Source organism: Enhydra lutris, unplaced genomic scaffold (assembly GCF_002288905.1).
Source record: "Enhydra lutris kenyoni isolate GAN:26980312 unplaced genomic scaffold, ASM228890v2 scaffoldscaffold4, whole genome shotgun sequence".
Classification (NCBI taxonomy): Eukaryota; Metazoa; Chordata; class Mammalia; order Carnivora; family Mustelidae; genus Enhydra; species Enhydra lutris.
This window is the reverse complement of record NW_019154088.1, coordinates 57260525-57284716: the sequence shown is the minus strand read 5'-3', so window position 1 is coordinate 57284716 and position 24192 is coordinate 57260525. Positions and strand designations below refer to the sequence as shown.

The 24192-nt window shown below is 42.7% G+C and overlaps 1 protein-coding gene across 1 annotated transcript in view; it reads right to left on the bottom strand.

Moving 5' to 3' along the window:
• LOC111160069 (protein kinase C eta) overlaps window positions 1-24192 on the bottom strand; it is a 227517-nt gene that overhangs the window by 155066 nt on the left and 48259 nt on the right. The window contains exon 2 of the mRNA XM_022522881.1: window positions 5017-5080. Within this exon, the coding sequence (XP_022378589.1) occupies window positions 5017-5080 (64 nt within the window). The remainder of the gene's footprint in view (window positions 1-5016; window positions 5081-24192) is intronic.

The window sequence follows — 24192 nt, the reverse complement described above, 5'->3', positions numbered from 1 at the left end:
CACACACACACACAGGTAGCTCTCACGTCCTCTGCATTTGACAAGGGAGCTGCGGTCTAAAGCAGCAGCAGCGTGCAAGCTCGTACTGAGCCCCAGCCTCGGAGCCAGACTGACAAGACAGTGCTCCCACAGACAGAGAATAGATCCGAGGTTCTAAAATATATCCCACACCTAGATGCTTATGGCTTCTGAAATGTCAACACTAAAAATCTCCTTCTCATGGATAAAACGTCAGTTTCAGCAGCTTTTAAAATACGCAGGCACACCTCCGAGGAATAGAACACTAAGATATTATTGATCGCTATCACTCTGGGGTGAATTAGTCCGTGAATTCACTGTCTTCCTTGTGAGCAACTGTTCCTAGAGAGAAGAGATCACTGGGTATCTTACTGGAACTAAGAGACAGTTAAAGGCAGGGAGCAAGAAGGACTAACGTAAAGAGGAGGTGGGAGTACGAGAGAGGAACTCAGCCAGCCTCACAATTTTACCCAGGGTCCACTCTAAAAAGAACAGCATTGCAATGACCTGGTAAGAACTCACCCCTAGTAATATTTGGCATTCCTTTCTTATCACTAACGCTAATCAATTAATGTAATGACAACATCCACAAGGATTCCAGTCCCAGTGTTCTAGTGTTTCTAGTGTTACAATTAAGGAAGACAGAACCTGGATACAGTTTAGTCCTTGAGAGGTAACATCACTTTTAAAAAAAGGAAGTCACAGAATCACTATGGCACAATGACATGTGGTCTGCTGTGCACGGCCTCACTCCATCGGTCCTGTGTAACTTAGTGCAGAAAGGTAGTTCAGCACACTGAGAATCTCACGCACTCCTTGCTCTGCCTCTTCTCTCATGGAGGGGTTTACCTCTACTGTGGTTTTGCCCATGCTATGAGAATGTTCTAGCAACAGTGTTCTGTAACCACATTATATTTTATTTGAGCTATCAGTAGACTCCTCTTTCTCCATCTTCTATGTACAAGATACCAGGCAAAACAAAAATGTCTTTGAGCTGACCAAACCGTCATCTAGAGAGCTTTTTCAGGTTCAAGTATTCCACATATATGCTAACTTCAATATCAGAGCAAAAAGATATGATGCAACAATTGGGGAAAGATGGAAAAATTAAACATTAACATTAAAACAATTCTCCCACGTGACCAACAGTCAGCAAAGAGAAGAGAAAACCAATTTTCAAAAGTGTCACCAATTTGCAAAATGCCAACACCAAAAGGACAAACCATTAAGCCACGGTTTAAAAGTCTTCACAGGATTTTAGTGGTAGAGTGGCTTTTAATAACTAACCCTCCCACCACAAACAATTAAAACCTCTAGAAATATATTTTAAAACACTTAGTTGAAAACACTGGAGAGCATCCAAAAGAGGACAGAAATTGGAGGGAACCTGACATTCGAAAGAAGGAAAATGCACTGGTCAAGATCCATACTTATAGGCCATCTCCCAAGGTTATTCTCCAGGCTGCATAGGTCGAGTGAAAAGAATTCAAGCAGAAAACTACAGTTTTACTGGCTTGAAGAGTGAAATGACAAAATTCAGGACTAACAGATGACAGGAAATTGAGCAGAGAAATCCTGGAAAAGATGTGGCCATAGAGAGAAGAATCCCCAAATCTATAAACTCCTCTAATCTGTGCATACTCAAGAGAGACTCAGAGAAGTCCACCAAAAGCAGTAACTAGAAGGCTGAGAGAAAGGAGGTGAGATGTCTGCTCTCTCTCACTGCAGGAGAGAGAGTTTAGAGGCCAAGTTCCACAAAGTGAAAAGGACTTAAAATACCTTAGGCTTTCCAATGAAACCCCAACTTGGTTAGACCTTGTGAGTGAACAGTATGCCTCAGGATTATGGAATCTGTCCAAGAACTAAGGTGGGGGAAGTTTAAAAAAAAAAAATCCCACTCTCAAAAGACTTCACAATTTTCAGGTGATAGCCAGTAATTTAGCTGCCTGCTGGAAAAAAAAGAACAAAGGAGAAAAACCACATGCTCATGTCAATGATAAAGAAAAAGGCCTTGCCAAAATTTAACAGTCACTCTTGATTTAAAAAGAAAGAAAGAAAGAAAAGAAAAGAAAAACCAAATCTATCAGAAAACCAGGACTTGAAAGAATTTCCTTGGTTGTGATGAAAAGTATATACACAGGGGCGCCTGGGTGGCTCAGTGGGTTAAAGCCTCTGCCTTCGGCTCAGGTCATGATCCCAGGGTCCTGGGATCAAGCCCCGCATTGGGCTGTCTGCTGCTCATCAGGGAGCCTGCTTCCCCCTCTCTCTCTGCCTGCCTCTCTGCCTACTTGTGATTTCTGACTGTCAAATAAATAAATTTAAAAAATCTTAAAAAAAAAAAAAAGAAAAGTATATACACAAAGTGCACATAACTAACATCATACTTACAAGGAAAGACTAAATTCCTTCCTCCTAAAACTAGTTATGAGACAAGGAGGTCTGTCCTCAAGGCCTCTGGGCACAATAAAGCAGGAAAAGGAAATAAAAGTCATAAACATTAGAAAAGAAAAAGAAAATTGTCTTATTCATAGACAACATGATTATTTACAGAGAAAAACCTAAGATAGGTACCAAAAAAAAAAAAAAAAAGAGAGAGAGAAAGAGAAACCTAACTAGAATTAGAAAGTGAAATTTTTTAAGGTCATAGGATGCAAAGTCAAGCAAAAACTTCATCTCTATATACTGTTACCAATTTCCAAAATAAAAATGTTTAAATACCATGTAACAGCATCAAGAGCTTAAAATACTTAGAAATATATTTTTTAAAATATGTGCAAAATCTCTGTATTGAAAATTATATAGAATTTCTAATATTGATATGGATGAGAGACATTAGAGACCATCAGTGAACAGAGGAATATACCCAGTTTATGGACTTGAAGATGTTCACAATTGTTAAGATGTCAGCTCTCCTCAAATTGATGAATAGATTTAATACAGCTTTAATTCAAAATTCAGTAGGCTTTTCTGTGGAGATTGATAAGCTGATTCTAAAATTGACATCAGAATTTAAAATACTGAAGACAGCTAAAATAACCTCCAAACAAACAAACAAAACGCATTTGGAGGACTCGCACTATTTAGCCTTAAGACTTACTATAAAGCAACAGCAATGAAGATGGTGTGGTATTGGCATAATGATAGATCAGTAGATCAATAGAACAAAATAGTTTATAAATAGGTCCACAGTAGAGTCAACTGATTGGTGACAAAGGTGCCAAGAAAAAAGAAAGTCTTCGAGAAATGGCAGGGAGTAGGAGAACTGGATTGTAGCACAGGGAAAAGAAATCCCAACCCCTCCACACACAAATATTAATTTAAGAAGGAACAAAGACCTAAATATAACACAGATCTAAACATAAAATCCTGTAATCTTCTAAGAGAAAACAGGACAATATTATTGTGCCCCTATGACAGATTTCCTGCAGAGGATACAAAATGTATAAGCTATGAAAGAAGAGATTGATAAACAGGACTTCAGAGAAATTTAAAACTTCTGCTCAAAGACACCACTAGGAAAGTGAAAAGGCAAGCCATACACTAGGAGAATGTATTCACAATACCAATTTCTGACAAAGGATGCTTCTCTAGAAAACAAACAACTATAAATCAATAATAGAAAGACAAACCAAACTTCAGAAAACAAAAAGACCTTAGCTGGTACTTGGGAAGAAAAGGATCACATGCAAAAGTACTCAACACCAGGGAAATGCAAATGAAAACCACAAGATACTGTTTTATACCCACTAGACTGTCTAACCTTAAAGAGAATGACCATACCAAGTGTTGGTGAGGAAATGGAATAATCGGAATGCTCATACACTCCTGGTGGGAGTATAAAAATATAAGGACGTTAGAAAAACATTTGTGAGTTTCTTATGAAGTTGAATATGTATTTCCTTTATTACCCAGCAACTCCAGGACTATGTATCTACCCAAGAGGAGAGAAAGGGCACATTGACAGAAATGTATGAACAACCATGCGTATAGCAGCATTGTTCCTAATGACTCCAAATGTCCATCAGGAAAAGAATGGGTAGGTCATGGAATGGGACGCTAACACACACAAGGACACAGGTGGGTCTCACAGAAATTATGCTGAGTGCAAGAAATCAGACACAAGAGAGAACATACTATGTAGTTCCATTTACGTGAGCTTCTGGGATAGACCAAACTAATCTATGGTGAAAAAAATAAAACATCCCATTTATTGCCTCTGGCAGCAGGAAACTGACTGGGAAAGGACACAAGGGAACTTTCAGAGTGGTGGAAATGTTCTTTATCTTGGATCACGGTGCTGGGGATGTGGCTGCATGCATTTGCCAAAACTCAAATTCCTCCCTTCCAATCTGTTCATTTCACTGTATATACATTTACCTCAATTAAAAAAAATTAGGGAGTGGGAGGTGGGGGTAGCACCAGGGAGAGAGGACTAGAATCCCTTACAGGGCAGAATGAGATAAAGATTGTAAGAAAGAGACTATGATCCTTAGATTTTTTTTTAAATCATTTTTTTTTCATTTATTTTCAGCAGAACAGTATTCATTGTTTTTGTACCACACCCAGTGTTCCATGCAATCCGTGCCCTCTCTAATACCCACCACCTGGTTCCCCCAACCTCCCACCCCCCCACCTTAGATTTTTTAACACATCCAGGGCAAAGTGAAAAGTTGGCCCCCAAACCAAAAATCTGTAATACAATTTGATAGACATGAACAAGAAGAGGCAAGAACCCATTCAGCTAAGATGTTGATGAAGAAAGTAAAATTCAGTGAGTATGTCAAACAAATCATGAGATCGCCAGATTTAGCAAATATACGTAATCTGGCAATCCAAACCAACAGATCATTACAAACAAAATATGAGCCAACCTAACATAAAACCATTTTTAAAGCTTCTTTTACAAAATGCTCTTTTTATAAACTTCCAGGTCAGAAAATCCTACTGACAGCGACTATGATTATACTTATACCAGAAACCACCTAAACTTGTCCTTACCTTCAGTGAAGCTCCCCGTTAGGGTTATTACCACAAACACCTTCCCTTCTGGCTCCAGATCCACCTAGAAGGAGAAAAGAATCATGTGTTATATTCTAACTTTGAAGTCCTTTTTGTGGGACCTCAAATAATTCTTTACAAAGAGGCCTACATGTGCAAAATCACAGCATCGATCAGACTTAATTAAGACTTTCATTCAACAGCAGAGGGGTAAGAAACGCGTGAAAGCACACGAAACTGTAAAGGCAGAAAATCGAACCTAAGGGAAATCGTTCTTCCAATGTTTCCGCTTGTCTTGAATTTTAGTCTCTTCCATTTTGGCTCTTTGTGATATTATTGAGAAGTACCTGTAAGCTTGGACATTGTTTCTGAAATAACCCTATCTTATGTCAGAGCAACATTTTATTAAACCACATGGCAGGAAGGGGCTCCTGGGTGGCTCAGTCGGTTAAGCATCGGACTCTTGATTTCAGCTCAGGTCATGCTTTCAGGGTTGTGGGATTCAGCCCATTGGGCTCTGCTCTCAGCAGGAAGTCTGCTTGAGATTCTCTCTCTCTCTCTCCTCTCTCTTTGTTTCCTGCTGCCCCTCTCCCCTTCTCTCTCTCACTCTCAAATAAGTAAATCTTTAAAAAATAATAATAATAACCACTTGACAGATGTATGAAATAGAGAAACAATGGCAACATGAGAGGTAATGAACAAATGTGGCACAGTCAACTGCAACCTTTCCTTTTAGGAAGTGAAAAGTATGAGAGAGTACGGTCTCCATCTCTACCGTTTTCACTTGAGTGTAATTAATCTTCAGCAAGCGCAGGGAAGGCAATTCAGGAGCTCTGCAACCACGACTCTTGCTTGTTCATCCCTTAAAGCTCTCATCTATGTACTCAGGGAGACATCCACTCTGCCAACTCAGCAGATTGCCATCTCCGGGCTCCGTCCTGTCCCGGTGCAACACGCCATTCTGGATTCGGGCAGCACCCGCTCTGATCTCACTAGCCCAGGCACACAGGCTCTGCCCTCTTCATGTTGGGTGCTAACCTCGAACTATCTAAGAACACCGCTAAGCCTTGGATTGTGACGTTCTTTTGGACCCAAATACATCAATTTACAATTGTCAAGATCTTGTTGGATTCAGCCCATGGCTCCATGTCTGCCTTGACCTTTCCTCAAAGAGAGAGACAGGTCCAGAGGAGCTGAGTACAGACACAACTGGTCATTTTTGGTAGAATATTACACTTAAAGAAGTTGCAAATCACAACTATGCTCAAACTAAATGGGGACATGGCCTGACTGAGGCATCTGGTTCTAGACTCTGAGCAAGGTCCTTAACCACTCCAAGCTTCACGCTTCTCATCCAAAAGTCTGTGACGTCGCCATTCAGCATTTCTGACCTGGCTTCCACCAAATGAGCTCAAAGAGCCTTGACAATACTATTTACTGTTTTGACTGTACCCCTAGGTGACAAAGACTGGGGAAAAAATGCATTGACCTTCCCCTAGCTTACCACCACATATTTTTAATGTCACACCCTGATTACAGACTTTTTCAGAATAAAAGATGCCTGCTTTGTTCTGACTCAGAAAGCTTTACCTGTACAATAGCCTAGTCTTATAAGCCCCCCATCCCTCGCACAAAATCTGCTTCCAAGGCGTTACCACACTGTCGATCACCGAGCATTCAAATCGGCTACTTACATCACCACGACCACTAAGTTAACAATATCCCCTAAACTGTCTGAATACCCCTTGCGAACCTTTACGGAACAGTTCTGAAAATAGAGCTCTCTGGAGAGATGACTAAACAGGATGTCAGTCTCTAATTGTCTCCACTCACTGCCTTGACTTGTTTCAAGTCAAAAATATGTTATTTTTAAAAAGCCACTCCCTCATCTTCAATATAAAGGCTTGGCGGAGAGCACACACAGGCACACACATTCATCCTCACAACACAAGCGGCTGCTGGCACAGAAGGAGCCACTACCAGCCTCCAGACAGACAACCCCGTCCCGCCTCGGAGATGCCCTGGCCCAGGGCCAGCCCGGAAACTCCCTCCGATACTGGCCCTCGGGCCCAAAAGCAGGCCACGCCCTCACCCTGCCCCTGCCCCACACGTGGCCAGAGCTGCTCTGACACCAGAGATCCCACTAGCAGAATCCAAAGCTCCCTTAAGCGGAACAGGTTTGCCTCCTCAGGCTTGACCAGTGCCACCATCACCATGGACAAGCCAGACTCAAACACCAGCTTCAAGCCTATGCTACCTACACCCCTGACCTTCGAAGACGGTTTTACAAACAGCGGGTTTGACATTAGTGTGACATGAAAACAAATAGAGTTGGGTTGCACACAACCGGGATTCTGGAAGAGTAAACACGCATGTGTCACGTAGTAAGGAAAAGTGTTATGTCATGAAACTTCTACTTGCGGTTTCATATGCATTTTGAGGGTATACTGGGTTTTAGTAAAAATGCATTCCTGTGTTACAGAGAAACAGTTTGGAAAACGGCCTTCCAGATCCCCTTTTCCATTTACTCAGCTCTGATGGGCTGCCGATATCTATTCGTAGTGACTGCTTAGACCCCCTCCCCACGACTGCGTGTCAGCCAACTTGCTACCTCTGCAGCGGGCTTCATTCATTCCTCCAGTGCATAGAAAGATCTCTCTCTAAAAGCGGAAGTGTAGCAACCAATAATTTCCATGCACTGATCCTACTCTCTCCCCTACTGGTAGATATTCTCTCTCCAGCTAGAACATCCATTCCAGCCTCCAGGAATTGTACTTCGGCTCTTGTTCCAGAACTACCCTTCCCTTGTAGGTAATCCCAATGACTCAGCTGGGATTCTGCCCTCAGCTCCACGGGCCACATGACCCAGGTCTTGTCAATCAGAGCACTGAATTCCTCCAGCCACGATGACTGGCCTAGAGAGGACACATGCCCTTTACACGGTCATCTGAGTAATCATTGCTCTCTTCCCCCAGTCACTGGCTTGGGTTTGGGCACAAAATCCAAGTGGGTCCAATTAGGAATCCTGGACCTAAAAGACAGAGACAAGATCTCACATCGGCTGAATTTCGATCTAGAAGGACATAAACTTGGGAGTATCCAGTTCCCTTCCTGCCGGGCTGGAGAAGGAAGCCAGGTAAGAAGAGAAAGCAGAGAGACAGAAAGAGACCAGATCTTGATATCACTTAAACCCTGAGATCAAGCCTTGCTTGATTCTTCTGGACTTTTCAGTTATTTGAGCCTATAAATTCCTTTCGGTTTGGCCAGTTTGAGTAGGGTGTTCTACCATTAACATCCAAAGACTTATCCAAATTGGCAGCCAAAGTGAATTCATCAAATATTTAAACAACAGTTACACCTCCCTCTATACTTTCTAACATCTATGCTACCACGTACACCCTGACCCTCTGCCTCCCTCTGGCACTGAAGCAGCCCATGCAACCCTTGGCAAGTGCCATTGTCAAATCCAAAGCCTATCTGTTTTCATCTCCACTGCTCTCTGCAGCTCTGATCCTCGACAGCTTCCTTGTTCATGAATTTCTTTGCTTCCAGGACACTCTCTACCCTGGTCTTCCCACACTCTTCTTTTTCTCTCTCAGGCTTCTTTCCAGCATCTCTCTCTCTCTCTTTCCTCTCCCCACCTCCCCCTCCCTCAGGTTGCCTTTAAATCTTGTGAAGTCCTCTTTTTCTTCCATTGGAAGATTCAGCCTTGTGATTTTAGCACCAACTTGAGATTCTCTGGGGTAGGAGTAGGAGAAAGAAACAAACATATGGGAACCCCTGAGAAAGGGTACAGGTTAAAGACAGGGGCAGTGTCGTATTCATTTCCTAAGTCTCCAGCACAGACCTATATATGCACCTTTTCTGGAAAGTCTCCACCCCCTTGTCCCACTGAGACAAGTCCAGTTCAATATATCAACATGCCCAGAATCCAAATTCTCATTGTATACTCCCTTAATTGAAACCCCACAGTCCTGACTCCACCAGGGACCCGGCAGCCTAGGCTCCTAGCCACATACATCTAATTCTACCTGATCCCATCAAACTCACTTTCTGTGCCTCTCCTAAAGCTGCCTCTTCCTCCCTACTCCTACTGCCCTGCCTCACCTGGCCACCTGCAATGGCCTTCTAGCTATTTCCTGTCTCCAGAGTCACCCTCCCCCACCTGCTACCAATGACAGGTTTCAAACTCCTTAGCCTGGCACATAGCCCTACAGGCTGTGTCCCCACCATGCCAAACACATATACAACCTGTACCCCGGCCTCTTCAAATTACTTGTAGATTCTCGAGGGAGGCTTTTTTTTTCCATTTAATCTGAGAGATCAACAAAACATGTTTACAGTCAGATAGCATACTGGGGCATACAGTCAAAATTGTGAAAAATACACATTACCTGTCTGACACTTATTGCCTAGGGACTGGGGGCAGGTAATCTTTCTGCCTGGAAAACCCTTTCCTCTCTTTAATTGTCAAACTCCTATTTATCAATCAAGATGCCACTCAGGTGATGGACATTAAGGAGGGCACGTGATGCAATGAGCACCGGCTGGTATATAAGACGGATGAACCACTGACCTCTAGGTCTGAAACCAATGATACATTATATGTTAATTAATTGAATTTAAACTAAAAATTGACACATTTAGCATGCTTTCTGTAACAGACACTCAGGGAGGAACTCTAACTCATACTAACCCTTCTCTCCTACAGACAACTTCGGTGGGTCAGTACGGCAACTCCTGGGCCCTGGTCAGTAAGCAATAAACTTTTAAAAAATGACATTCTAATGCACAAACAGGTAAATGGGAAAAACTCAGAGACAACAAATGGTGCTGTAACCACCGGAGGTCCACATGCAAAACAACTTCAACTCTGACATTGTAACCTACAACAAAAATTAACTCAAAATGCATCACAGACCTAAAGAGAAATTTAAAATTTAATAGCTCAAGAAAAATACATAAGGGAAAATTGGGGGCACTCTGATTTAGTTCGACAAATTTTTCTAGATACAAAACCAAAAGCGCAATCCATGAAAGAAAACAATAAATTGGACTTCACCAAAATTAAAGTTTCTGCTCTTTGAAAGACACAGTCAAGAGTATGAAAAATGAGTCACACTTTAGGAGAAAATAGTTGGAAATCATATATCTGATAAAATACCAGTATCCAGGATAAAGAACTTGCAAAACTCAATAATAAGAAAACAAGCAATCCAACTTTTCAAAAACGGATTTCATCATTTCATGTTTCCCCAAGGATATACAGATGGCAAATAGGTACAAAAAATACAGACTCAACATCATTACTCATTGGAGAAATGGAAATTAAAACCACAATGCAACAATAACACATACCTGCTGGGACGGCTAAATTGAGAAGTCCGACCATACTGTTTGTACAAATACGGAACAACTGGAATCCTTACACACTGATGGGACTGTAAAATGGTACCACTACTTTGCAAACAGCTGGACATTTTCTTAAAAAGTTGCACGTACGTATGGGGCGCTGGGTGGCTCAGTGGGTTAAGCCTCTGCCTTCGGCTCAGGTCATGGTCTCAGGGTTCTGGGATCGAGCCCCACATCGGGCTCTCTGCTCAGCAGGGTGCCTGCTTCCCTTCCTCTCTCTCTGCCTGCCTCTCTGCCTACTTGTGATCTCTGTCTGTCAAATAACTAAATAAAATCTTAAAAAAAAAAAAAAAAGTTGCACGTACGCCTCCCATTTGACCCAGCTATTCCCCTCCAGGTAATTACCCAAGAATCAAGACCTCATGTGTCCACACAAAGATATGTACACAAATGCTCCCAGGAGCTTTTAAAAAAATGTGGTAAAGCCACACACTGGAATAGTATTCAACAATAACAAGAATGGACTGTTGATGCACGCAACAGCATGGGAGATACTGAATGAGAGACACCAAACAGATGGAGAGGGTGGTTGGGTGATACACATTGGGGAGGGTATGTGATACGGTAAGTGCTGTGAAGTGTGTAAGACTGATGAATCACAGACCTGTACCCCTGGGGCAAATAATACATTATACATTAATAAAAAATAATAAATAAATTAAAAATTAGAAAAAAAAAACAGAGTACATTCTGTCTAGAAAAGGCAAACTAATCAGTATTGACAGAAGACTCATCAGTGGTTGCCTGAGGGTGGGAGAAAGGAAAATAGGACAAGGGGTAGAGCGGGATTACCCAAAGGAGAGTGACCAGACAATTAAATGGAGAAAGAATATTCTTTTTAACTAATGGTGCTAGGACAACTGGATATCTATATTCTAAGGAATGAAGGCGGCCCCCTACATTTTACCATATGGAAACATGGACTCCAAGTGGATCACAGACCCGATGCAAGAGCTAAAACTATAAAAATCTTACAAGAAAGCACAGGATTAAATTTTCCTGACCTTGGGTTAGGTGATAGTTTCTTAGGTATGACATCCAAGTATAGGATACGAACAAGCGACAAAAATAAATAAATAAATAAATAAAAATTAAAATTAAAAATTAAAAACAAATCAAAATCAAGGAAGATTCTACACCTCAATGCCCAGATACCCTTTTCAACTTTCCCCCAGCAAAGCCTCCGATGGCTTCCCAGTGCCTTCAGAATAAAATTCAAGCTGCTCCACCTAGCTTTCTGGGCCACATGGGTTCTCTTTTTACTGCCTCCCCACTAATTTACCCAAACCTCTTTTTCAAGCTTCCATTCTTTAAACCTGCTCTTCTGGTCAGGCCTGTCTCCTCACCAGGGCATAGCCATACCTTTGCTCATTCTGTTGCCTCTGCTTGGAAAATCTCTCTTCACCTATCCATTCATTCAAACCTTTACCGAATTACTCCTAGGGCTGGGATCACCGCCAGGTACTCAGGATCTCCCAAAGTTGTTCCTTGGGGCTGCCGGTGGGATGCGTAACCTAGTGCACCTGACAAGAAAATGACGCAGCCACAGGAGCTGAAGGAAGAAGCTTATGCCAGGAAGATCTTGACACGCACATTGATCCCTCCAGTCTCAAAATTCCTATCTCGATTACCATCTTAATACTTATTTATGCCCTTGAACAATTAGATAAATTTCATCTACTTATATCCTGTCACTTGCAATAAGTCTGTACACTCCATTCCAGCAGGATCTGACAATTTTATGTTCCCCAAAGGGCCTAGCAGAGTTCCTTGAACCAAGTAAACACTCCAAATATCTATTGATCTGGTCTCATGAGTTGAATTGGAAGTTTCATTTGACCACCTCAATTTCATCACCTATAAAACAGAATAATATTTTATCTTATAAGAAAAATGTGATAGCACTTCATAAATAGAAAAGCATTCCAAGATACCAGTAGCCTATGCACAGGCCCACTGCCTACAAATTATGCTCTGTTCACATGATATACCCACCAGACACCCAGGAACCCCTTTTTCCTCCCTACACCCCCTGGCCAAGGTTTGCTTTCCCTTTGGCACCATTTGAGCAAGTCACTTACATCCTGACTCCATCTCCTTGGCCATGAAAGGAGAGGGTTGTCTAAAAACCTTTCTAGCTCTGACCTTGCATGATTCTAAACAGGCTTGAATAAAAGCCCGCACACAGGACTCAACGGAAACACTCATTTAATTAACTGGTAATAATTTACAACCATTTCCCTTCACAAAAGGCATTAGAATTGATCATAGACAGGAACCTTCTGCCTACTTAATATTCATCTTGTCCTGGGATAAGCAGAGGGATCTAGCATATTAAAAGGAAAAACAATCCTTTATTTGGGCAAAGGTAGAAGTTCACCTAGACTCTCTGGGCCTTGAGCCAGACATCTGTGATATTCAGATTCTGGCCCAGTGACATGTTTCTATAACTTTTCTAAGTCTTGCTCTAGGGATAAGTAACAACCTAAAAACATGATAAGGCATTACACAATTTTCTTCCAGCTGAAACTATCAGCCTTAAGAGTGAGAGTTCTAATTCCTAGAGGAAAAACATACAGGACTGTCCCAATAACCAACAAGGAGGTGTGTGGCTGTGTTCTTCAGTAACAGAAATAATAGTTACTATGTCTTGAGTTCATCAGTGTATAGGAGCTAAGTGCCTAACCTACACTGTTTCTCACCTTCACCATCTGCAAGGTAAATATCACCACTGCCACTATACAGATGGGCAAAAATGAAGGCTCAGAGAGGTTGTGGAATTGACCAAGGTCACCAGCAGTCACCTGGTCCTTTGGCTTGGGGCTTGGGTCCCTTGGGTCACCTGCCCCAAGGCTGCTGTGTGTAACTGCACCTGCCTATAGGTTACTGCAGCCTTGCCCACTGCCTTTTGCTCCCCGTGATGCCAGCTTGCCTGGGCTTCCGGCATATTAGGGCATCACATCACTGGTCTCCTTTGGCAACTCAGGTAAGACTCATGCCATCAGCACCTGAGGGTGCTCCCTGCCAAATGCCAGGCTTCAGTGTACCAGGTGCACCTCTTCACTGCCAAGGCCAGTGGGTGTGGCCCCAGACCAGCCTGACCGTGTCACTAGATGGCTCCCTACAGGGGTACGAGGCAGAAGTTGCTAAGCATGGCAAGTCTGTGCTGTGGCTGGTGAAAAGCAGCGGGCAGCTCAGGTCCCATTAGTCAGCTGCCTGAAGGACCCGAGTCAGGGTCATGTGCTGTAGACACACAATGCGTCCCCTCACTGTGGGAAGGAGTTTAGAACAAAGCGGGGTGAATGAGGCAAATCCTACAGCCCTGCTAACTTTCTATTTTCATCTAACAATCAGATAAGTTTTAGGAGTTAAAGGCACACTAAGAAATACCACAGATTAAAAATTATCAGAAAAAGGTGGCAAAAACTGAACAGAAAAGTGGGACTTATCAAATCTGAGGTTGAAAGTGAAGAAAAATATTATCTTTATTTTAGTGATTAAATCCTCATCTCACCAAGTCTGGACCCCTCACTGTGGTGAGAGAGGAGGCTGGGGAAAGAGCCCTGGGCTGTGGCCATAGCTCTAGTAATAGGACATCTGGTAGGTAGACTAGCATTTAAGTCTTTTTCGTATCTAATATTCTTAGAGCTCCAAGTCAGAAGTGGTTTCTGAACTCCACTGAGCAAGTAAAGATGTTTGAAGACTACTAAAGAATCTGTCTCTAAAATTCATACTTAAGGCATATGTTAACTCTTCACCAGCCCAGCTACACATACCCACAAAACTGCTGTAAATTTAAATTTAGAATTATTTCAACTCAGAGCCAATTACCTCTATGTTCTAGCATAAACTATGTCTCTTCTGGCAAAGGTAAAAGTTTAGTGCATTATAATTAATTTTTCAAAGTTTCACTGCCCATAATGAAAAATCAGGAATAGTCAAAATTGGATATCTCTGTGGACTAATTTTGTTTTTTCTCTGCCAAGGAGTGGGCTAAGGAGAGAGAGAAATGGTGTACTTGTATGTTCTAAGTGCTGTGGGTGTGTTTCTCTCAATCTTTGACTCCAGTATCTGAAGGACTGAAAATGTAAATTAAATGAAAGTTGCCTTAGGCTCTTCGAAAGGCTCCACTACAAGTCCTCCCCCTTTACCTCTCAGGCAGTTTAATCCAGTGCTGGAAGGTTTACCAGATGCCTTCTTTATGAATGAGGACAGAGGCTCGGAAGAGACCTGCCTAGGCCTCCAGGCGGTCTAGAACTGCTAGCACAGCTCCTCATAGACTAAAAGGAACAGGCCAAGTCCTTGGAAGAGGCCAAACACCCTCCCTAGAAAACAGCAGAGGCCTCTCAAAATAACACCCTTCAAAACTAAAAAAGCACCTTCCTTCTTCTCCAAGAGGGTGTCCACAAGGACCTCATGCCAAAGCAGACTCTGAATCTAGAGAGAGAACCATAGTAATTGTGTTCCCTCTCCATATCTGGTATCCCCCACATCAAGGAACACTTTAAAGGGTCACTTTCTTCATGATCTCTACCTTTCTCTTTTCTGCTCCATAGATCCTTCTAGAAAGAGAACATACTGTCTCCTTGCCAGGATGAGACACTAGATGAAAGGGACAGGTGGCTTTTGACCACGGCTGGAGGAGACAAATGTCGTCCTACTCAGCAGCCTCAAGGCCTCTTTCCTTTTCCACAACCTCTGTGGTTGTCTGATAAGAGCTGTTAGCCCCATAAAAAGCCTCCTTCTCTGAGCGGAAGCTCTCACAAAAAAGGAGAAATAGCAGGAGCTGGAAAGTCTAGTAAGTTTTGCCATAGATGTTAAGTTTACTTTTCTAGAGTGAAGAGGCAGATATAAAATATTTGTACCGAAATAATTATTCCCTCCTGCTCTGCCCCCATCCTAACATTTTAAACTAAAGATCTCAGGTTATTTTAAAAAGGGAGGGGATATAAATAAATCCAGAATTATTCTACATTGTTGACTCTTACTCTATCCACTATAATAGAGGAAGAAGGCAAAAGCTCTAGCAAAAACAAAGCAAGGAAATAAGTCAAAACTGCATATTTAGCATCTTTAAGCATTCAAGATGCTTTATAAACTTCTCTACTTAATTGTTCATTAATCAGGCTCCAGGTCAACTTTAGAAGACTCTGAATTTGAAAGGACACCAGAAACTACATCAAGCCCAAGCATCTCTCCCAGTGGTTATCTTATGACACCTTTATTCTTTTTGGTCTTCCAGAGAGAAGGAGAGATGAAAGCTCTGCAGAAGGGGCATTTACACCCTTCCAAGAAATTCAGATAGTTTTCCAGATAGGTCAGAGAAGGAAGTCAGTCTATACAAGTCCATAGAGGGCCTTTTGGGGTTACATATGGTTGAATGTAGACTGTGTCAATGAAATGGGCCAAAAACAAGGCTGGAGAGGAAAGGGTATTCCATCAATCATGGACTTGTGGCACACTGGAAAGCTAGCCCTTACCCAACGACAATGGAGAACCACTGAAGGGTTTCAATCAACGATGTTGCAGAATCACACCTACATGACAGGTCCCTATAGATAGGGTGTTGGGGTTATAAAGAGAGAGAAGCTACTGTTGGCAATACACATTCAAAGGCTACTCAAGCGGTCTTAACGAAGAATGGAGAAGACTTGAGCTAAGCCAGCAACAGAGGGGATGGATAAAAGGAGGCAGACAGGGGAATGACAGGACAGGGAGAAGGAGCTAAACCTAACAAGCAGTCACAGAGTCTCCAAGGCCAATGATAATCCCTGGTGCCATTAACTGAGGCAGGAACTCCAAAGGCATGGGCAGATCTGGAGGAGAGACTGATTCAATGCGTGATCATTACCCATCTCGACGGACCATCTACTGGGCCTCAGATGGAGAAGAAGGAAGGCTACAAAGATATAAAATAGAGCCCAGCGCAGTCTCAGCAGAAGAAGTAAGGATAGCATCAAAAGCACTGTGCATGCAGATCAAGAGAAGGAACATTCAGGCTTCAATAAGTGGGGGGGAGGCCACTGCGAGTCAGGAGAGCATCATGAGCAGAGCTAGAACAAATAGCAGAATAGAGACTAGACCAGTGTACTTGCAAGAGCGTCCATTCAGAGTCTCCAACCACAAAAGGTTGGAGGCAAAACCCTAGAAGCAGCTGCTCTGCGAGGACTCTGACCTTATTATGCAGGCCAAGGGCAGTCACTGGAGATTTCTGGTTAGGCAGACTGATGGACAGTAACATGTAAAAGGAACATTTTCTCTACTAGACCAATGAATGTGGAAGCACTATAGTCTAGAAATACAAAAAGTTTCATAAGGGTAGAATCAGCAGAAATTAAATATCCTAAGAAGAGAGTAAATGAAATTAGTAGAAAGGCAAAGAAATATTGAATTTTGGACCTGGGTAACCTAGGGGTTGGCAACCTCTGACCCACAGATCAATTTCAGCCCACTGCCTATTTTTGTAAGTAAAATCTTATTGAAACACAGCATACCTATCTTTGTTGACGTATTATCTGTGGATGCTTTTGTGCTACAAAAGGCAGAGTTAGGTAATTATGACCAAGACCTTAAGGCCCACAAAGCCAAAAATATTTACTGTCTGGCCCTTTACAGAAAAAGTCCGCCAACCTCTGTTGCCATTAATCAAACCAGGGAACTGGGAAGGAACATGTTTTAGAAGGAAGGAAATGAATTCAAATTTGGATACAAGGTACTCAAATAGAAGCATCTGGCAAGAAGTTAGAAACACAGACAAATTATAAAGACAGGGTTGGGGGTTTTATTTGGGAATCTTTCTCAAAAGGTGATCACTAAGAGCCATGAAACCTTTCAAGAAAGCACAGAAATGGAAGCAACAGGAGAGGAGACTGATTTAGGAGATGGAAGAAAGAAGAACCAGTGATGCAATCGAGAGGTGGGTGACCTTGCCCAAGCACAGTGTCATGGGACATGGGGAGAAAGCAACTTCTAAAGAGAAGAGAAGCCACATGCTTGAGAGGTGGAGGACGATAAGGACTTAAAGGTGTCCTCAGGCTTGGGAAGCAGGAGGTAACAGACAGACTTCTTCCATGATACCATCCCATCTTTAGCAACTCTGTTGCAAAGGTCCTCCTTGTTCTAAGCTAAAGTACGTCCATGGCCCTGAAGCCTCCCCTGCAAGTTTAGTTCCACCCCTACGATTTCCCCTGCTGAGATAAGAAGAGAGAGAACAGCACAAAGGCAGAAAGGAAAATGTAGTTTAGTTAAATCGGACTACGTAGTTTGAGTTTGAAGGTAAAGGTGGAAACGCAAGCTTTGGATGCCAAGTGGAGTTCAAATTTAAATTTTAAAAAGCGGACTGGTAATAGTAAAAGACAGGCTGGAAGACAAGCCGGCAGGGAGTAGACTGGACTGGGGAAAGGGGGGACAGTTAGGAGTCTGTTCCGATGGTATAGGTGGGCAGTGGAAGAGACAGGAGGAAAACACTGCAAAAGGAGCTCAAGATGACGTGCGGACTAAGGGTTTGAGATGATGAAAAGCCAAAAAAGGGCTCCAGTATCTGGAAGCTTCTAACACAGCCTGAAGAAGAGAGTCTAGAAGTTCAGTTGGTTGAGGACAACTTTAATTTTTAAACATATTGATTCCATAAGGAGACATCCAGGTAGAAGTGTTTGGCAAAAAGACAGATGGGTCAGAAACTTAAAACAAAGGGCCAGGCAGAGTTTTAGGCATCACCTGTACAAAAGCACGACTGAGCCAAAAGACAGTTGACCCCAAGGACAGGAGGTACAGTTCAAAGAGCAAAGGGTCAAGGACCAAAGCCATGTTTAGAGGCTAGGAGGAAGCAGAACCAGTAACAGAAAGAAGAGAGTGCAGAAAGGCACCGTATTCACACTCGGTACCCTGGGCAGTTTCACATGATTTTTTTCCCTTTACTCTTCACAACTGCCTTCCCGTAAGGAGAAAATTAGTACCATTATCCCCACCATATGTACAGTCACCCAAGGGGAAAGAATAAATTGGTGGCATGTTAAAGTAGGTTTGGACTTTAAGGTCCCACTATCATCCGCACCACTCTGTGAACAGAATCCTAAAGCAGTTGTTTTTTTGATCAACCTGATTCATAACGGCCATACGAGAAGGTTTCATGAAGGGGCGACTGGGTGGCTCAGTGGGTTGGGCCTCTGCCTTTGGCTCGGGTCATGGTCTCCGAGTCCTGGGATTGAGCCCCATGTCGGGTTCTCTGCTCGGTGGAGAGCCTGCTTTCCCCCTCTCTCTCTGCCTGCCTCTCTGCCTACTTGTGATCTCTGTCAGGTGAATAAATAAAATCTTTAAAAAAAAAAAAAAAAAAAGAAGGTTTCATGAAGTTCACCTGCTCCATTCTCTCACTTCCTCCTAAAGCAACCTTTGTCCACTTTTAGGAGCTAGTTTCCATCCACAGCTGCAACCCCACCAGGTCATCAGCCCGGTGACAGCCTAAGAGCAGAGCAACTTCTAAGCATCAGGTGGAATTAGAACAGAACTGCTTCCAGATACAACGGGCTGGCAGGACTTTCAACAGGATGTTAGACAAAATGGTGAGTCGGGGCTATTGATGAGCTCAGGAAGGAAGAAGAAAGACCTGAGATAGAACACCCACCACCCCCTTCCTACCTCACATCTAAATCAGAGGCACTCAAACACCTTGAACTAGGACTCTTTGGGTGGGGGGGTTTCACCAAAGGGTAAAACCCAACCCACATGGTTTCCTTCTCTTAGAGCAGCAAATAAGGCCCCACAGAATTGCCTTTTCCTATAAGATACTGTTGTCTAATACTTATTCCTATTTCGCCTAGCAGCAGGTTCAAATTCTTAAGAATGCTTTCATTAGCACAGGGGGTTTTCTAGGGCAGTAGGAGTAGGGTAGATCCAGGACACTCAGCATTTGTCAAAACCCTTAAAACTTCACAGCACCATGAACTTGAATGCATGTCATTAAAAAATCAAAAGCATTTAGGGAGTCAAGAGATCCCAGGATGGAATGCAGACCATGACATGATACTCAGCTGAATTAAAGTGGATGCAATCACCTCACTGAAGGGAGTGAGGGAAAAGGCGCTGACGTAAGGAAATCTGAACGCGAGGGAAGATTCAAGGCAACAGGAAACACTGAACTCCAGCTAAACTTGTGGGGTGGGAGTTAACCATTCTGACAGCACTATACCTGTCAGTAACAGAAGGATGGAGGGTGGTGGGAGTCTGCAGATGAGGGAGAGGGGCTGGAATGGCCCATGTGGTACTGCCCTGGAGTTGGAGACATCCCTGTGAGTTCAGGTTTGCTTAATACAGCTACAGAGGAATAGATCCAGAAATACTTACAGATATGTATACAAAAGTTAGGATACATACACCTATTTCCTTGTCCTGTCACCTGGGAGAACCCGGACGCAATGAGCAACACACACACCCAACCATCCAGAACTTTGGTTTCTAATTCCGCTCTCTGAGAAAAAGGAACCAGAGCTCCTGGGAAAAATGGCTGATTCCAAGACTGTGTCAAGGACTATAAAAAATGAGCCTGGAACATCTTATAGTGCCAGAAACAGTAAGAAAGTGTTTAAAAAAAAAAAAAAAAACCACCATGATTTGGGGGGGGTAGTTTCTGTAGTGTAGTGCTTATCACACTGGCCTGACACAATAATAGGGGTATGCCACAAAAGGGAAGGGAGACCCCAAAAGAGCTCCCAAAGGCCAAAACTGGAAGAGTTTGAGCCAAAAAGTAATGTAGTATTGTATATAACCTAAAGGATCAAGTAAATATTCCCAAGTCTACACAGACCTAAATAAATGACTGAATAAATAAATAAATGGGGGGAAGGGACAAATCTCCAAACCAGAATATCAAATGATGTGTGTACATACCGCCCCCCCTCCAGGAGGGGGTGCATAACTTGCCACACCTTTAGTGTGGGCTGCACACAGTGACTTATAGTGACTTCCTTCCAAAGACTACAGTACAGAAATGGGTGGGGAGAGGAGTCATTTCATAGGAGAAACCTGACAAACACTAGGCAAGCCATGTGATCAAGGTCTACACGGAGAGGATTAAATCATGGTGATAACCTGTATGTATGTGTAATGATGTAATTGATGGGATGTAATGAAATACGGCACTTTAGTTCTGGAGTCTTCCTCCCCAAAATTCCACTATCCCCTGTCTAACGACAAAAGAAACCTTAAGCAAAGCCAAATTGATGGATATTTTACACAACAACTGACTGGTACTCCTCAGGCTTCAAAGCTCACCAGAAACAAGGTCAGTCTGAAAAACTGTGACTTCAAACCCTAAAAAACACGCTTAATTTTTCCACTTTCCATTTCCCCCTGCCCTGTGATCTCCAACTATAGCTTCTGATGGCCAGTTCTCCAAGGACTGATGGGAAGAGGTGGTCTCATCACCACAGCAGAATTCTGGATGGAATCCTGACACAGAAAGGAAACCAAGATGCCCTTCAATGGATGAATGGATAAAGAAGATATGGTCCACATATACAATGGAGTATTACGCCTCCATCAGAAAGGATGAATACCCAACTTTTTTTATCAACATGGACACGGGATTGGAAGAGATTATGCTGAGTGAAATAAGTGAAGCAGAGAGAGTCAATTATCATATGGCTTCGCTTATTTGTGGAGCATAAGGAATAACACAGAGGACATGGGGAGATGGAGAGGAGAAGGGAGTTGGGGGAAATTGGAGGGGGAGATGAACCATGAGAGACTGTGGACTCTGAGGAACTAACTGAGGGTTGGGTGGGGGGGGAGATTGGGTGAACCTGGTGGTGGATATTAAGGAGGGTATGTATTGCATGGAGCACTGGGTGTGGTGCATAAACAATGAATTCTGGAACACTGAAAAGAAATTTAAAAAATAAATTTTTTAAAAGATTGCAAAAAAAAAAAGAGAAAGGGTACATTAGGTAAAAACTAAGGAAATTAAATTAATCTATGAGGTTTAGGAATAATATATCATTCATTAGCTGTGACGACTGTACCACACTGACGTAAGAGAGTAATAACAGAGGAAACTGGGTGTGGGGATGTATGGGCATTCTCTGTATTATCTTCATGATCTTTCTGTAAATCTGAAATTATTTTTAAAATATCTATTTAAGAAAAACACCTTTTAAATAAAACCTGCCTCCAGTGAGCCCTAAATCCAGGTAACTTTTAGAGAGATTAAAGCCTGAATTTAGCAACAATAGGGTGGGTGATAAATCTGATTCTGTCACCAAATGAATGAAAAGAAAGCCAGAGGCAGCTGTGCCAAAGAATACCTAACCTTTTCAGAGCGTGTATGCCACATTACCATATGAATGCTAAGACAACCCGTTCCTAACTTCCCCCACCTGGCACAGGGGCAGGACTTCCCGCCTGAGCCAGTTCCCATACTGTGATGTTCTGTGTGACTCCACACTCTTGGAGGAGGTCCAAAGTGACAACCCCAGGGCTTTTAAAAAAATTTTTTTTTTTTTATGTTCAGTTAGCCACTGTATACTGCATAATTAGTTTTTGATGTAGTGTTCAATGATTCATTAGTTAAGATTTTATTTATTAGAAAGAGAATGAGAGAGGGATAGAAGGAGAGAAGGCAAGGGGAGGGGCAGAGGGAGAAGCAGATTCCCTACTGAGCAGGGAGCCTGATGCCGGACTTGAACCCTGGGATCATGACCTGAGCTGAATGCTGAAACACCCAAGCACCCCCACGGGGCTTTATTTTAGAAGTATACCTTTCTCACCTGTTTTCAGATAAGCTGTTGGTCGGGTGTTCTCTCTTAAGTTGAAGTAGAGGAAAAGCACAAAGTGAGGGGGAGAGAGGGGAAATGAGAAGGAAGAGGGGAAACAGAGAGAGAGAGAAAGAGAAAGAGAGGGAGAGAGAAATCAGCTACAAACTGCTTCCAACTACCATCTAACATAATGAGTATTTTTTCTGAAGCTAAGGCTGTGTAATGCGAATGACATCATGCCCATTACACCATCTGATTTCACAAAGAGTTGTAGAAAATCTGAATAGGAACGCCTCAGCTAAAAAACAGATGGACTCAGAACAGGTTTTCAAGACAGTCCCGCTTTTCATTATTCTGCCCAATGCCTAGCGAGGAAGAACTGTACGACCTTTTCCCGGCCCCTGGCCAGGCCTCCCCATCCCTCCACGCCCCCACCAGGCTCCAGAGTCTCCTGCTTTACCTCACACAAATGCAGGCCCCCAGCCCAAGCCTAGAGAACGGCAGCCCATCTATCCAAGTCTTCCAGGGACGGACTCGGATGCCCACTCACGTCTGGCCGCCACTATAATTACTTCTTCCTTCACTGTTCTCTTTACTCCATCCTTCTCTGTCCACCCGACAACCCAAGCAACTGTATAATTTGCTATTGTAGAGTCCTCAATAAAAAAATATAATTTTTTGCATACCCATTGTATCATATTACCTATGCACCAGTTGTTTTATTTAAAAAAAAAAAAATGTTTTTTTACTGAGAACTTTCTCGTCTTCTTACCAAACTTTTTTTTTCAATACACTCTGGTTAGTAGCTATCAATAATCCTTCTAGAGAATGTATTCCCATAGCTAAAGAATTAAACACTCGAAACATAGTATTTTGTAGTAAATTTGAAAGCCAAATGCCCAAGGAAAGAACACTGACTGCAGTTATATTTATCAATATATACTATATTCCACAAAACGGAGTCCATTTACAAGAAGTTCTAAAACAAAACTGCAAAATGGTAACAGTTAAAAAATCAGAATGGGGAAAATGAAATAGGAGATCAAGGCTGGGGAGCTTAAGTATAAACTAACTTTTATTCAAGTTGAGCTACAAATCTGAATCTGAACTTCTGAGGCAAAGCAGAAAGGGAATCAGCATCACAAACATGATTCACATTAACCATAATGAAATTATACCAATTCTCAGGAAGAGCAGCTTTTCCAAGGACCTTAGGTCTAAAAAAAAAAAAAAATCCCTCACACCCTATTTCTCAAAATGTGGTCCCCAGACTAGCGACCCACATCACCAGAGAATTTCTTAGAAATGCAAAGTCTAACCCTACCCAAATCTAGTGAATCAGAAACTGGGGGTGGGGCGCAGGGATCCGGCTTCACAACCCAGCCTTGCAGGAGCTTCTGAGGCGGGCTTAAGCTTCAGAACCACCGCTTCAGCCTGCCTTCATAGAGGGTGCATAGGAAGTGGTTACAAACCTCGGAATTATCCCAACAATAGGTCAGTGGTGTATTTCACAGAGCAAATTCTAGTAGCATTCTTCAGAGTAAAGCAGATATAAAAAATCCAAAACCCTGTGGCCAAGCACACAGACTGGGTGTTGAGAGGAAGCATGGGCTGAAGCAGGTTTCCCAGGGCCTCACGCAGAGTAGACGGACATGTACCGGCGTTCTGGATAAACGATGAATAAATGCACGCGTGCATTGTTGAATGCCGTGCAAACAACACCCCCGCCCCCGCACTGTAAGCACCCATTATTATCAACTGTGCTTTGGATGCTTACACCAAATATGTCACTTTCAAAGGCTGAAGTGATTTTTAATGACTTTATTGTAGGAGGAAGAAATCCCCATTTGTAATCAAGTATCTTTTCACCTTCAGTTTTTTAAAAAATTGCAAAAACATTCGAACCTCCAGGGCACAATCAAGCTATCAACCCATGTTAGCTCTACAGCCAGAAAGGAATTAGCACTAGTCCTCATTTTTACTGCCGGGGGGGGGGGGGGGGGGGGGGGGGGGGGGG